This window comes from Culex pipiens, chromosome 3, assembly GCF_016801865.2.
Source record: "Culex pipiens pallens isolate TS chromosome 3, TS_CPP_V2, whole genome shotgun sequence".
In the NCBI taxonomy this organism is placed as follows: domain Eukaryota; kingdom Metazoa; phylum Arthropoda; class Insecta; order Diptera; family Culicidae; genus Culex; species Culex pipiens.
This window is the reverse complement of record NC_068939.1, coordinates 115,326,607-115,341,089: the sequence shown is the minus strand read 5'-3', so window position 1 is coordinate 115,341,089 and position 14,483 is coordinate 115,326,607. Positions and strand designations below refer to the sequence as shown.

General features: G+C 36.0%; 2 protein-coding genes across 2 annotated transcripts; both read left to right on the top strand.

Moving 5' to 3' along the window:
* Positions 1-1,123: 1,123 nt before the first annotated feature.
* LOC120414020 (methionine synthase reductase-like) lies at positions 1,124-2,929 on the top strand. Its single transcript, XM_039575037.2, has 4 exons — positions 1,124-1,370; positions 1,475-1,615; positions 1,682-1,921; positions 1,977-2,929. Exons 1-4 carry the CDS (start codon positions 1,275-1,277, stop codon positions 2,853-2,855), a joined length of 1,356 nt encoding a protein of 451 aa, XP_039430971.1. The 5' UTR covers positions 1,124-1,274; the 3' UTR covers positions 2,856-2,929.
* An 8,343-nt stretch (positions 2,930-11,272) lies between these two features.
* Positions 11,273-12,861, top strand: LOC120414000 (methionine synthase reductase-like). The gene is made up of 3 exons (XM_039575009.2): positions 11,273-11,465; positions 11,530-11,925; positions 11,980-12,861. Exons 1-3 carry the CDS (start codon positions 11,367-11,369, stop codon positions 12,823-12,825), a joined length of 1,341 nt encoding a protein of 446 aa, XP_039430943.1. The 5' UTR covers positions 11,273-11,366; the 3' UTR covers positions 12,826-12,861.
* Positions 12,862-14,483: the final 1,622 nt, after the last annotated feature.

The window sequence follows — 14,483 nt, the reverse complement described above, 5'->3', positions numbered from 1 at the left end:
GTACGATACCATAATTTTTATTTTTTCTGGCTATTTACTTAGACACGTTTTAATGAATTGTAGTTCAAAACCGTGAGGATGATAAAACATTTGGCGTTAAATGGACTTTTGTGTAACATTGGATGCCCGATTTGATGGTGTGCGCAAAATTCAGAAAAAACGTATTTTTCATCATAAAAATGAAAAAAAAAAACAGTTTTGAAAACGCTCCCGTTTCACGTAATTGAATAGTCAAAAATCGAAAGACATGTCGTTTCATCGGAAATTTTATGTACTTCTCGATTCTTCAATAACCCATTTAGAAAAAAAAAACATTTTCAAATTAGGGGAAGCTATCAACAAAAAAACCCAAAGATAAATTATACTCAAGCACTCAAGTCATTGGTAGGGAATAATGGCATTTTGATAAAATGACCTTAAAAACGAAGTCTTATTTTAGACTTTCAAAATGTTATAAGAAAACAAAGTATTTGAAAAAAACACCATTCAATCTTGTGTCCCGTGCCGTTGGCGGTTATGTGGTAGAAGAGTTAACTAATTGCATTGCTAGTAACATATTGGAATTGTAAGAATAACGATCGTACGAGTGATTGTTCGTCTTGGTCGTCTAGGCCCACTTTCCCCTATGTGTTTTTTTTTAATTTTTTGTAACTTTAAGGGGTTATTTTTTAGAGTGTATCAATTTTCTACTAAGTTACTAGCTTGCACCGCCCCACCGTCATGAAATATCGAAAAATGGACCTCGGATTCGTGATCAGAGTCCAAAGTTACCCCATAGAGTAAAGTTTCTGGAAATCGAAGAGGGGTCGCTTCAACTTTTCTAATGGTTTTGAGAAAAAATATCCGGATACCTACGGATACCGGATAATTATCCGTCTATCCGGAGCTCCGGATTTTGGATATCCGTTCGAATATCCGAACGAATATCCGGATATCTGGATACATTCGAAGGCCCAACTCTAGTTTTAATAAATGTGATCTCGGTTAGCTTCCACCCTAGCCACCCTATTCCATGTGCTCACTTTCTCACCTTTCAGGTTTCTCACGCGCGATGATTTCATCGTAAACTCTCTCAGCCCACTCTCTTCTCTCCCTTTTTTGCCTTTGCGTCAGTTTCGTTCGTTCGTTGCGTCAGTCAAACGTCAAACCAGAGTTTGTTATAATCCCGTGTGTGTAAATTATTAGCATCGCCCGGCGGATCACGGATTGAAGGAAAATTTCGCGGCACTTCGTGTGAAAACAGCCAGCCCAATTTATTGCCCCCGGATTCAACCATGGACTATATCGAGCAGTACAAAAATACTCCCCTGACGCTTCCGAAGCTGCCGGCGCACTACATCGAGACGATCCGCTCGGAAAATGGGCAAGTGGTGAGTTTTGGCAAGTCGGTTCGGCGTTCCGACGCGACCACGGCGGCTGGTTCTGGGCTTTTTTTTTAGGATTGGTGTTTTACTGATTGTGGGACCACTTTCAGATGCAAGATCACCTTCAGAGTAACTCGAAGCAGCCGTTCGGAACCGGGCCAGTGCACAAAACCAGCATCATTGGCTACAAAGTCCTGGCGGAAGGAGAGGGCGTGAAAACGGTCTATGAGATGACCATCAAGGAACCTCCCGTGAGTTGTTGCACTGTGTGATGTTGTGTGTTGAGTGTTACTGAATAACAGTTTGTTTGTTTACAGAACATGGAGGAGTTTTGCCCGGGAGACACGATAGGAATACTCACGCAGAATCTGCCCTCGGATGTGGCGTTTGTCCTGGACCGGCTGCACTTAGCGGAAATAGCGGACTGCTGCTTCGAAGTCAAGCTGGCCAAGCCAGTGAAGAAAAAGAACCCGGAGATACCACCGTACATTCCCAAGTTCATAACGCCACGGCGGCTGCTGACAGAGTGCATAGATTTCAGAATCATCCCGCGAAAGGTATGCTTCGGAAGATTGTTTGTGGCGTCTTTCAATAGCTTTCATTTTATCCCAGGTTACCCTGCAAGTGTTGGCCAACTACACGTCCGATCCCTGCGAAAAACGGCTGCTGGAAATCCTGGCCTCGAAAGAGGGTTCCAGCTTTTACAGTGAGTTCATCGTGCGCAACGAGATGACCTTCCTGCATGTGCTGAAGATCCTCTCCTCGTGCCGTCCATCGCTGGCAATGCTGATCGAGCATTTTCCCCGTTTGCTTGCGCGGCCATATTCAATCGCCAACTGCAGCCAAAGTGGCTTCTTGCGTGTCATTTTCGCGATGCTGAACGAAGGCAAGGTCGGCATCACGACGACGATGCTCGAGAACAAACTTCTGTACGCTGGGCGCTTCGACAGGCACGTGTATCTGTACCTGAGGCAGATCAAACCGGCCTTCCAGTACCGAGAGGAAGACCTCGAGAAGAACATCATCATGATCGGTCCCGGAACAGGCGTTGCCCCGTACCTGGGATTCCTGGAGTACCGCAAGCGGGCAAAGCAGTCCAACAAGAAGGTCAAGCTCGGTACGGCGTTACTTCTCACCAGCTGCCGGCATCGGGACAGAAACAATCTCTTCGAGGAGGAAATCAAACAGTACGTGCAGCAGGGTCTGCTTGACAACGTTTACGAAGCGTTTTCGCGGGATCCGGACAGTCGGTACAAAGTCGTGCAGGACATCATCGAGGACAAGAAGGAGGAGTTGATCAAACTGCTGCAGGAGGACAACACCAAGCTGTATCTATGTGGCGAGGGGCGAACAATGCTGCCGAGAATACAGGACACGATTGCCACCTGCATGAGTAAAATTAAAGGCACTCCCAAGGTGGAAGCTGACGCGCTCATGGGAGAATACAAAAAGTTGGGCAAATACTTGTATTACTCGATGATACGTTATTGAAAGTGCGATGGTTGGTGGACCGAATAAAAGCTGAAAATTGACTATATTTGATTGAATATACTTGTTTCGTACTACATTCTTGTTTTATTTATGAATTCTGAGAATCTTACGGTTTAAAATACTGTACTTGTTTGGTAACAGATGAGCTTTACTGTTGGGAATAAATTTGTTGTTTTGCAATTTGTGCATTTTTCAAAATTATTCTATTATTTATCAGTGAAAACATCGATAAACAAAAAAATAATTGAAACATCAAATTGAAGAATCGTATAATTTAACAATATCAATATAAAATCAGAATTTTAAATACTTCACCCATTTCATAATTTTGTAAACTATTCTAAACTGCCCCTGATCGCATAAATGTCCCATATGCATTTTCATCGATTTCGAGTTATTGATGCAAATTGGTTCACAATTGTGTGCTCTTGCAAAAGAGCCTATAACATCCAGTACTTTGTTCCAGAGATCAGGAGGAAATCCAGATTTAACGCGAAAACTTAACACGTAGCCTTATGTATGGGACAAACTTCAAATGCGTTTTTCTCAGTTTGCTATTTTTGCATATGGGACTTTTATGTGAACATGGGCAGTAAAGTGATTTTTATTCCAATCCAAGATGGCGGTGAAAAATTATTGAGGAAATAAATTTGGTATTTTAATAGGCTATTAAAAATTCTTATTTGACTAAAATGGGGTCGAACAACTCAAATTAGATGTTGAATGTAAGACAATAACAAAAAAGCTAAAAAAATATTTCTTTAAAAGGATTGAAAGACGTTCGCGGTAAAAAAAATCCCTAAACACTAGATTTACTTGGAAAACCATTCCACAAAAATAACTTATTTCAATTCAAGTTTCAATTTTTAAACGGAACCATCAAAAACGTGACACAATTTCCACGACGTTTTTAAAGCAAAAAATTTTCCCACTAGATGCCAACTTTTTTTTAGGCCTATGTAGTTTTATCATTAATTTTCCAGCAATAATTAAATGTTTTCGTTAAATTCAATACGGGGAAGCATAACAATACTAGTTTCACGAGTTTTATTTGAATAATATCCACAGTTAAGCAAACATGTTTAAAATAGGAGTTGAAAAACTAACCGCAGATTTCATCCTCGTTTTTCTCAATGTTTTGAAAAATCAGATAGGACGTTTTACAATGTTTTGCTTGAAATTGTCCAATTCGGGCGCCTTCCAGCAATTTTAAGGATTCAAATGGAGACGCATGATGCTTCAACGTTGTTGAGTAGCCAATCAATGTTACTCTCTCACTCACAGTGCAGGTTCGAAAAGCGCGCTATCAAGAGAGTGAGTGAGAGACAGAGCTTCGTAGTAGGCAGTTTTCCTCATTTCGCTCCCTTCTCTCATTCGGTAGAGCTTACAGAGAGGGACATTGGAGACTTCAATGGTGGAGTGCCACGAACCTGATACTTTCCAGAAGCAAAATCATGAGAATCTGGGGTTTGTTTTCAATCGGTCCTGAGCGCCATTTGCACTAATCAGCTTTCAATAATTTTTCGTGAAATTTACAAATAGTCAACTTAAAAACTGCATTAAATTGTTCATCTGTACGTCTTTTTAATGCGCTTTCCTGAAAAACAATGGGGACTATTTTGGTCACATACATACATACTAGGGTGGTCCAAATCCGGTTCCCGCGGGCTACCCTCTGAAATCAAAGAATGACCCATTTGGGTGGTGAGCTGGTTGGGACCGCCCCCCCCCCCCCTTCGACAGAAACATTGTTCTAGATTTGTCGGAGGGGTCATTCACAAACACCGTTATCAAAAAAATTCCCATGCGTGTGCCCCCCCTTCTGTCAGAGCCTGGTCACGCTACTGGTGTAATATCCAAATCGATTTTCCAGCACAGCACTTTTTCAGATCCTTTTGGTGTCCTAAACAACTCCCCCAAAGTTTGGGAACGATTGGTTTAGTCCTCGCTTTGCGCAAAGAGATTCAATTTTGTATGAGTATGTGGAAAAACTTTTTTTTTGGATTTTGATTTTTATAAAATTCACGTTTCACGCTATAATAAAACCGGATTCATATTCAGTTGCTCTAGGGTATTTTAACCATTAGTGGACCCCTTAGTAGAGCCGAGGCACATTTTTCACAAATTTTCAATATTTTAAGCACTTTTTTATAACTCTTTGTACAAAACAATGAAAACTGAAGTCTTTTGAACAATTTAAACTACTTGTTTCATCAGTTTATTTGTTTTTGAGCAGAAAAATAGCCATTTGAAAAAAAGTTTTTTTTGCCTGTTATGGACCCCTTTTTCCTATAGTGGACCCGGGTCCATAATCCGATTGTGGACCTGGGTCCACTATAGGCAAACTGTTATTTTTATACCAAATTTAACCGATATTTGATGTTTCGATGCATGGTGTAGGTCTAATGATTGATATAATGAATAAAAGATGGATTTTGCTCACTTTTCATCTCAAACAAATATGTTTTGTTAACAAATTTGGCTTTAAACAACAAAAAACCTAACAGACATTTAAACCCATTTATTTCCGAAAAAGATCAGAGAAAACGTTTCAAAATCACTGTAATTATAAAAAAATAAAAAAAAGTAATTTTGATGCACATTTTTTCATATTAATCACATAAATGGTTGACCGAAAACTAAACAATAGTTTTGTTTACATTTGCTGACAAAACCACGTATGTTTATTTAAAAAAATGTTTTGTTCTTGATTTATTATTATAAAATATCATTTCAAACTGCAATTATGATGCTTCAGTTAAGTACAATTGACCATAGTTTTGATTAATTATATTTTTTTACGTCTTCAGCATTTTTGGTACTTTTAACATGAAACAGCTATATTTACACTCATAATTGAAAAAAATATGCGTTTAGGTTGATAACAACAATCATTTACAGTATGTAAAAAAAGTATTTACACCCCATGGGCACTATGCACAGTTTATGATGAAACATGCTACAATTTAAAGTTTGACAGACACCTACAGGGTTGTTACGGACGGCGCGGATCGCGCGGATGGCGCGTTTCGCGCGGATAGCGCGGATCTGGCGCGGATTTGCTGGCTAATTTTGATCAGGCGCGGATTTCGCGCGGATGGCAATTTTGAAAATGTTTGTTTGTATTTTCTTAGTACGAAACGTCGAAAAATGAAGATAAAGATTATGTAGAAATTATTTTTTATATGTTTCTTGTCATTTCTTAACATCTCCGGCTCTGAATATTTAATTTGTTTTGAGTTTTGAGAAATGATTATTAAACTTATTTATTTTTAATTTTATACTGGATTTATTCAATTTTTAATTTTGTAAATCAGATATTACAAACTTTTCCCGAAGATATAGACATTAGAATGTGTTTGTTACACAAACTATAATTGGGGCTTGTTCTGGTGGGCGCCAAATATGAGCTTGATTGGACGTAACGTGGGTCTCGTGGCGCAGGGGTAGCGGCTTCGGCTGCCGATCCCGTAATGCTATGAGACGCGGGTCCGATTCCCGCCTTATCCACTGAGCTTCTATCGGATGGTGAAGTAAAACGTCGGTCCCGGTTTCTCCTGTCTCGTCAGAGGCGCTGGAGCAGAAATCCCACGTTAGAGGAAGGCCATGCCCCGGGGGGCGTAGTGCCAATAGTTTCGTTTTTTGGACGTAACAGAAGCTGGCCTCCAATTTCGAATTTTGGTATGGAATTTAATCGGTAGAAATATTTGTTTTTTTTTCTAAATTTAAACATTCTTGGCGAAAATAAAAAGATCAGAACATTCCAAAATCAAAGCTTCAGAAATTCAAAACTTCAAAAAAAATGTTTCAATAGTTTTTATAATAACAAAAAAAAACAAAATACATATTCATTTTTTTTCGAAATTTCTAAAATCTTAATTTAAAAAATCTGAAATTTTGAAGTTCAAAATTTTAACAATCTAAAATTCAAAATACCAAAAATTTGGGTAATCAAAAATTTGAAGATTTAAAAAAAATCAAAATTAAAAAGTCAAAATTTAAAAACTAAAAAATATCAAATTCAAAACAATATAAAAAAAAATCTCAAATCTAAAATGATTTTAGTATCCTTAAGCTTATAAATTCTTAAATTCTAAATTGTTTAATTCTGAAATTCTAAAATGCTAAAATTCTAAATTCTAAAATTCTAAAAATTCTTAAATTCTTAAATTCTTAAATTCTAAAATTCTAAAATTCTAAAATTCTAAAATTCTAAAATTCTAAAATTCTAAAATTCTAAAATTCTAAAATTCTAAAATTCTAAAATTCTAAAATTCTAAAATTCTAAAATTCTAAAACTCTAAAATTCTAAAATTCTAAAATTCTAAAATTCTAAAATTCTAAAATTCTAAAATTCTAAAATTCTAAAATTCTAAAATTTAAAAATTCTAAAATTCTAAAATTCTAAAACTCTAAAATTCTAAAATTCTAAAATTCTAAAATTCTAAAATTCTAAAATTCTAAAATTCTAAAATTCTAAAATTCTAAAATTCTAAAATTCTAAAATTCTAAAATTCTAAAATTCTAAAATTCTAAAATTCTAAAATTCTAAAATTCTAAAATTCTAAAATTCTAAAATTCTAAAATTCTAAAATTCTAAAATTCTAAAATTCTAAAATTCTAAAATTCTAAAATTCTAAAATTCTAAAATTCTAAAATTCTAAAATTCTAAAATTCTAAAATTCTAAAATTCTAAAATTCTAAAATTCTAAAATTCTAAAATTCTAAAATTCTAAAATTCTAAAATTCTAAAATTCTAAAATTCTAAAATTCTAAAATTCTAAAATTCTAAAATTCTAAAATTCTAAAATTCTAAAATTCTAAAATTCTAAAATACTAAAATTCTAAAATTCTAAAATTCTAAAATTCTAAAATTCTAAAATTCTAAAATTCTAAAATTCTAAAATTCTAAAATTCTAAAAATCTAAAATTCTAAAATTCTAAAATTATAAAATTATAAAATTCTAAAATTATAAAATTATAAAATTATAATATTCTAAAATTCTAAAATTCTAAAATTCTAAAATTCTAAAATTCTAAAATTCTAAAATTCTAAAATTCTAAAATTCTAAAATTCTAAAATTCTAAAATTCGTTAATTCTTAAATGTTTTTATTTTTAAATTCTTAGTTCTTAAATTCTTAAATTCTTGAATTTCAGAATTTTTGAAGTCCTATTTTATTAAGAGATTTTGAGATTATGAGTAGACATTATTTTAAATATCAGAAATTAAATTTCTTTCGGAGTGAAATTTTAGCGAGGATTTTGGAATACAAACTGTATAAAAATTCTTAGATTTTGAATATTTAGACTTTCAAAATTTGAAATTTTATCATATCTGGAGTTTTATTTTTGAAAAGGTCCAATTAACCAAATTTTCAGTTTTTTTCTTTTTGGGTGTTTTTTATTACCCCTGACTCAAGGCGGTTTCAAAAACACCCAAAAAACAAAAACTGAAATTTGGTTTATGGGACCTTTTCAAAAAAAAAAAACTCCAGATATTATAATTTTAGATTTTGATTTAATTTCTAGGTTATATTTTTGAAGTTAAATTTTTAGGTTTTGCCTTCCTCACCTCACTGAGGCAAGGCTATAAAATCACTCAAAAATTGAACTTTTTTAATAAGTCTCCCAGATATACCTTTACGTATACATATCGACTCAGAATCAAATTCTGAGCAAATGTCTGTGCGTGTGGATGGACGTAGAATTTTTTTTCTCACTCACTTTTCTCGGAACTGGCTCGACCGATTTTGTCCGGATCTATGTTTTTGGATTTGCCTTCAGGTTCTTTAAGTCTTTTTTAAATTTCATCCGGCTTGGTGCAGTACTTTAAAAGATATGTTCGAAAAACTGTTTTGGTTGATACTAAAAAGGGTCATTATTTACATAATTTGAAAGCTCCGGCGGATAGCTGTCGGAACTTTACGCTCAGTGCACGCACACAAACACTGCAGTGCTTTCAAATGGGTCATTAAATTTATCATACCTAGATGGCAGCACTCAGATGTATAGTGTCTTTACTAAGTAAGCGTTAGCCAAAGCTTTCGTAGTGTGTGGTTGCAAGGCCTTTAGCTCATGTCGAACATTTTGCTACAAATAGCTCATGAAAAGATGTTTTCTATAAAAAGTTATATAACAAATACTTTTACAAAAATAAAAAAAGGTGCAAAAAAAGTTTGTACACCTTTCGAAAAAATGACATAAATAAAGTAAATTTGTTAACAAATCATTATAAATCCAGTCCCCCAACTCCAAATAGGCATTTTTGACTGATTAAAAAAAAATTGGATTGAATATAAAGTTAACTAATTACTTAGTATAAAAGTTTATATAACTCTGGAAATTCTATATAAAACTTATCTAAACATTTTTTGCAAACTTTCAATTGAACTAAATGTCAATATATTACCATAAAATTGCTAAATAAACATTCTGGAGTGGGTATAACACCGTTTTGGGGGTCTTTGTAACGATAGAATAGATTTTTCGTTGGAATTTCGTACCAACCCGGAATAACGTCGTCGGAAAATCCGCCGGCATCCGAACCGGTCCACAATTCACAAGTCAACCTATGTGGCATCGGAAAGGGCATAAAATTTCCGATCTTTTGATACCCAGACATCTAGGTTTTCTAAAAAACCCACGTTTTTAAATACCTAGGCAAAAACGTTGTTATGGTTTCGTTTGAGCAACCTGCCAAAAATGTATGGAATTTCGTAATTTTTGTTCTCGTGGATCAAACTTACTTTTTGCCCAGGTATTTAAAAACGTGGGTTTTATAGAAAACCTAGATGTATTGGTATCAAAAGATCGGTAATTTTATGCCCTTTCCGATGCCACATAGGTTGACTTGTGAATTGTGGACCGATTCGGATGCCGGCGGATTTTCCGACGACGTTATTCCGGGTTGGTACGAAATTCCAACGAAAAATCTATTCTATCGTTACAAAGACCCCCAAAATGGTGTTATACCCACTCCAGAATGTTTATTTAGCAATTTTATGGTAATATATTGACATTTAGTTAAATTGAAAGTTTGCAAAATTAAGATTTGATAAGTTTTTTATAGAATTTCCAGAGTTATATAAACTTTTATACTAAGTAATTAGTAAACTTTATATTCAAACCAAATTATTTTTTTAATCAGTCAAGGATGCCTATTTGGAGTTGGGAGACTGGATTTATGGTGATTTGTCAACAAATAACTTTATTTATGTTAATTTTTCGAAAGGTGTACAAACTTATTTTGCACCTTTTTTGATTTTTGTAATAGTATTTGTTTTATAACTTTTTATAGAAAACATCTTTTCATGAGCTATTTGTAGCAAAATGTTCGGCATGAGTTTCTAAACAAAACGTAGTACTAGGTGTCTGTCAAACTTTAAATTGTAGCATGTTTCATCATAAACTGTGCATAGTGCCCATGGGGTGTAAATACTTTTTTTACATACTGTATTGTATGTTTAAGAGAAACTTTTGCTTAAATACACAGTTTTCTTCATTTTTGAAGGTTTAATTAACAGGGGTCCACTTTTGGAACAGTTTGGATTTTCGTTGTCCTATATTGGACCCCCCTGATTTTTGCTCGAAAATGAGCAGTTCTTCGCTTTATTTTAGTAAAGTTCCTTACTAGCTGAAGCTTAAATAATCAGTCAAAAAATGATTGAATAGTTAATTCAATTATAAAATATAAATGCAGTTTTGTTGTGAAAACGCTAGTGGCCATGGCTGATTTCAGATGTCGAACTCAAAACACTTATTTTGGTAAAAAGGACAATTCAATATCAGTCAACATTGATTTAAATGATGCTGAACATGCCATATAAAAGATTTGCATGTAACAACACGCTTGAAATTGTGATTTTATTGATTTTTTCATCAAAAACCCTTCAGAGGGTCCACTATAGGAAAGGGATCCACTAATGGATAACGTACCCTACAACTTTGCCGAAGAGAACTCAAAAATTGATTCCGGCCGAAAATCTTATGACGTCATTCAATTTTCTTTAAAAATGCAGTCGAGTTTTGCTTTATCATTTTTTGTTTCCAAAATTCCATTCATTTTCAAATTGAGGAGTATTTAAATATTGACGAAAATTGCAAAACTTTGGGACAACGCCAAAATGAAGAGGTGGCCCGATTATGCTGAAATTCAGGATTCTTGCTAGTTTTGATAGTATAAACAGCTCCGTCGAATTTGAGAATAATCAGAAAAAGTTGATTTGGAATTTGTACTTTTTTTGTGTACAGTATGTTAATCATTTTACCTGATTTTACGGTGCTAGCACTTTTGTGGGAATGAACTCACCATCCATGTCATCGCAATAAGAAAAGAGAAGCTGTCAACTCAGAAAATGAATCATCAGAGAGAAACGTGCTCTCAATAGGCGTACAAATTCATCGCAGGCAATATTTTGAATTTCGTTCATAAGGAGGTTGATTTTGTAAAGAAAATTCAGACGAACTTAGATTGACTTAAATTTTTAGTAACTATCTTTTAAAAAGCAACATGCTAAACCTAGCAGAACTTGTCCAAAAGTATGGTGACAATTTTATTGTACCACCTGCACCTGTTAAGTTTTTAAAATTGGTGGATGCTGAATCGGATGTAAGGAAATTTTAATCTCACATATTTCTTGTTTAATCTATTAACTACAATATCATGTTTTTAGGAAGAACAACCCAAGATTGACCACCTACAGTCAAGCTGCATTCAACCTTTTTGCGCCACCCGAGTCTTTCAATACAAAATCTCGAACCATAAAATCATCGCTCAAGGAGAGGACATCAAAACGGTTTATGATGTCGTACTGTCCTCGGATTCTGAAGTCGACTATCGTTGGACACCGGGCGATACCGTTGGAATACTGACAAGAAATTCAGATGAAGATGTGGACAGTTTGGTTGATCACTTGGAACTGCAGTCTACCCAACACAAGCTCTATCGCGTTGAGGTTGATCCAGCTACGAAGAAAAAAGCTGCTAAAGTTCCAGTTTACATCCCCAAATTGGTTCCACTGAGGAAGCTGTTTTCCGAGTGTCTCGATTTGAAGTCGATTCCAAAAAAGGTAGCTAATTTTGCACAAATTGAATAACTTTGTAACTTTCATTTATGATTTTAGCTCTTCATTCGAGCTCTCCTCGATTTCACCGAAGATGACGCAGAAAAACGTCTCCTTTCCGTGCTCTGCAGCAAAGATAGTTCTGCCTTTGACGATGTGGTCCTCAAGACTGGAATGAGTTTCCTCACGTTGCTTCAGAACGTCCCCAGGTGCAAACCTCCAGTATCGATTCTGATCGAACATCTGCCCCGACTCATGCCTCGACCATACTCGATTGCCAACGCTCATGGCGAAGGTGGAAAAGTTAGAATTTTATTTTCAATGTCCGAGTCTTGCCCGGGATTGACGACTTCATTTCTTCGTAGCTGTTGCGAAACTGAAGAACCAGTGTTTCTGTACTTTAGAAATACAACCCATTTTAGTTACAAGGAGGACGACCTGCTCAAGGATATCGTCATGATCGGGGTTGGCACGGGAATCGCTCCATATCTGGGAATTCTAGATCATCGAAGAAACTCAAAGGAAGCAGGATCACTCGGAAAAGCTTGGCTTTTCGCAGGATTTCGCCACAAGGAAACGAGCTATCTGTGTCGAGATGAACTCTCGCGCTGCTTAAAGGACAACATTCTGAACGATCTTTCTGTTGCATTTTCGCGGGACCCAAACGCCCACTGCCGCTACGTTCAGGATCAGCTGGAAGCGAACAAGGAACGGGTCGTGCGGACGCTTCGCGATTCGGACGGGAAGTTGTACGTGTGTGGCGATGGGAAAATGATGCTTCCCCAAATTGAGGAGAAAATTGGAAAAATGTTGGCCGAAGTTTTGTGCATATCTGACGAGCAGGTGAAAGCACTGATCAAGGAGTGGAAAACGAAGCATATGTACATTGAGGATGTTTGGCTGTGAGATTTGTTTATTTTTAATTTGTTATAAATTGTTTGCAGAAAAATAAACAAAAAAGCATTTTACTTACTCGTTATCTAGTATAAACAAAAAAAAGTTCTAACCGATTCAAACCCAGCACTAACAGTAAGGACTGGTGCCTTAGCCCACTCGGCCATCAGACCGATGAAAATTTGTAAGGATAAACACATATATCAGCTTGACATTTCGGTCAAGTAGGTTTCCCATACTGATGGGCTACATATCTCAGGGCGTAAAATTACATAAAATTGCATAAAATAATGCAATATTTATTTTACACCCAGCACTTTTACACGCAGCTGGATTACTACTTTTTTAGTTGTGATGTGGTTCTTGTTTGCAATTTAGTTTACCAAACATGATGAAATTTTGTATAAATTTTCAATGATTTAAGAATGAAGTGCAAACTGTTTTGAAAAATGTTTCTTATTTTTAAACAAAACCTGCAATGCATATTAAATGTATGAAAAAAAACACACCATTTCACACATATATTGCAAATTCTTCAAATTTGAGTGTAAAAAAACTATTTTAGTATTTTTAAATTAGATATTTTGAAATAAATTAGAGTCAGATTTGCGATTCCTTTCCGTAGGGTCGTAGAATTTTCGCGTCCGCCGTCGGTGTGTTTTTCGTTTTTTTGGCGTGCGTGTGTGCGTGTGAAGGTGCGGCTTGCTTTGGCTGTCTCGATGACAGTTGAGCCAGTCAGATTTGCGATTCCTTTCCGTAGGGTCGTAGAATTTTCGCGTCCGCCGTCGGTGTGTTTTTTCGTTTTTTTGGCGTGCGTGTGTGCGTGTGAAGGTGCGGCTGGCTTTGGCTGTCCCGATGACAGTTGGGCCAGTTAGATTTGCGATTCCTTTCCGTAGGGTCGTAGAATTTTCGCGTCCGCCGTCGGTGTGTTTTTCGTTTTTTTGGCGTGCGTGTGTGCGTGTGAAGGTGCGGCTTGCTTTGGCTGTCTCGATGACAGTTGAGCCAGTCAGATTTGCGATTCCTTTCCGTAGGGTCGTAGAATTTTCGCGTCCGCCGTCGGTGTGTTTTTCGTTTTTTTGGCGTGCGTGTGTGCGTGTGAAGGTGCGGCTGGCTTTGGCTGTCTCGATGACAGTTGAGCCAGTCAGATTTGCGATTCCTTTCCGTAGGGTCGTAGAATTTTCGCGTCCGCCGTCGGTGTGTTGTTTTTTCGTTTTTTGGCGTGCGTGTGTGCGTGTGAAGGTGCGGCTGGCTTTGGCTGTCCCGATGACAGCTAGCCAGTTTGATTTGACCCTATCAACACCCTATCATACCATTTCAGCTCGATACACATCGAAACTCGTCGTTCGCACCGTTAATCAGTACCTCACTAAACATCAATCATTTAAAACTCGTAAAATCATCTCAAGTTAAAAGTTACATTGTTTAATCCTTCATTCTTTAATTACAAATGATTTTGGTTCTATCTTTCCACAGCCGGCTGTCTAAGACTAGACCATTTCATTTAAAATTTAACAACCGATAAACGGGAAATGTCTCATCCGCAGCATCCGATTGTTTGCCTTGAGAATAATATATAACATCTTTCAACAAACACTATGATTTTGGGTCGCATCATCATCTTCAATGATGAATCCTGACCAAACAACCTATCCTACTAACAAGTTTTCAGG

Bases quoted from the DNA above. Each gene is read 5' to 3' on its own strand.
- LOC120414020 (XM_039575037.2), top strand. From the start codon at position 1,275: ATGGACTATATCGAGCAGTACAAAAATACTCCCCTGACGCTTCCGAAG. The intron at 1,616-1,681 runs GTGAGTTGTTGC...GTTTGTTTACAG, and splicing joins TGACCATCAAGGAACCTCCC to AACATGGAGGAGTTTTGCCC. The intron at 1,922-1,976 runs GTATGCTTCGGA...ATTTTATCCCAG, and splicing joins TCAGAATCATCCCGCGAAAG to GTTACCCTGCAAGTGTTGGC.
- LOC120414000 (XM_039575009.2), top strand. From the start codon at position 11,367: ATGCTAAACCTAGCAGAACTTGTCCAAAAGTATGGTGACAATTTTATT. The intron at 11,466-11,529 runs GTAAGGAAATTT...TCATGTTTTTAG, and splicing joins TGGTGGATGCTGAATCGGAT to GAAGAACAACCCAAGATTGA. The intron at 11,926-11,979 runs GTAGCTAATTTT...TTATGATTTTAG, and splicing joins TGAAGTCGATTCCAAAAAAG to CTCTTCATTCGAGCTCTCCT.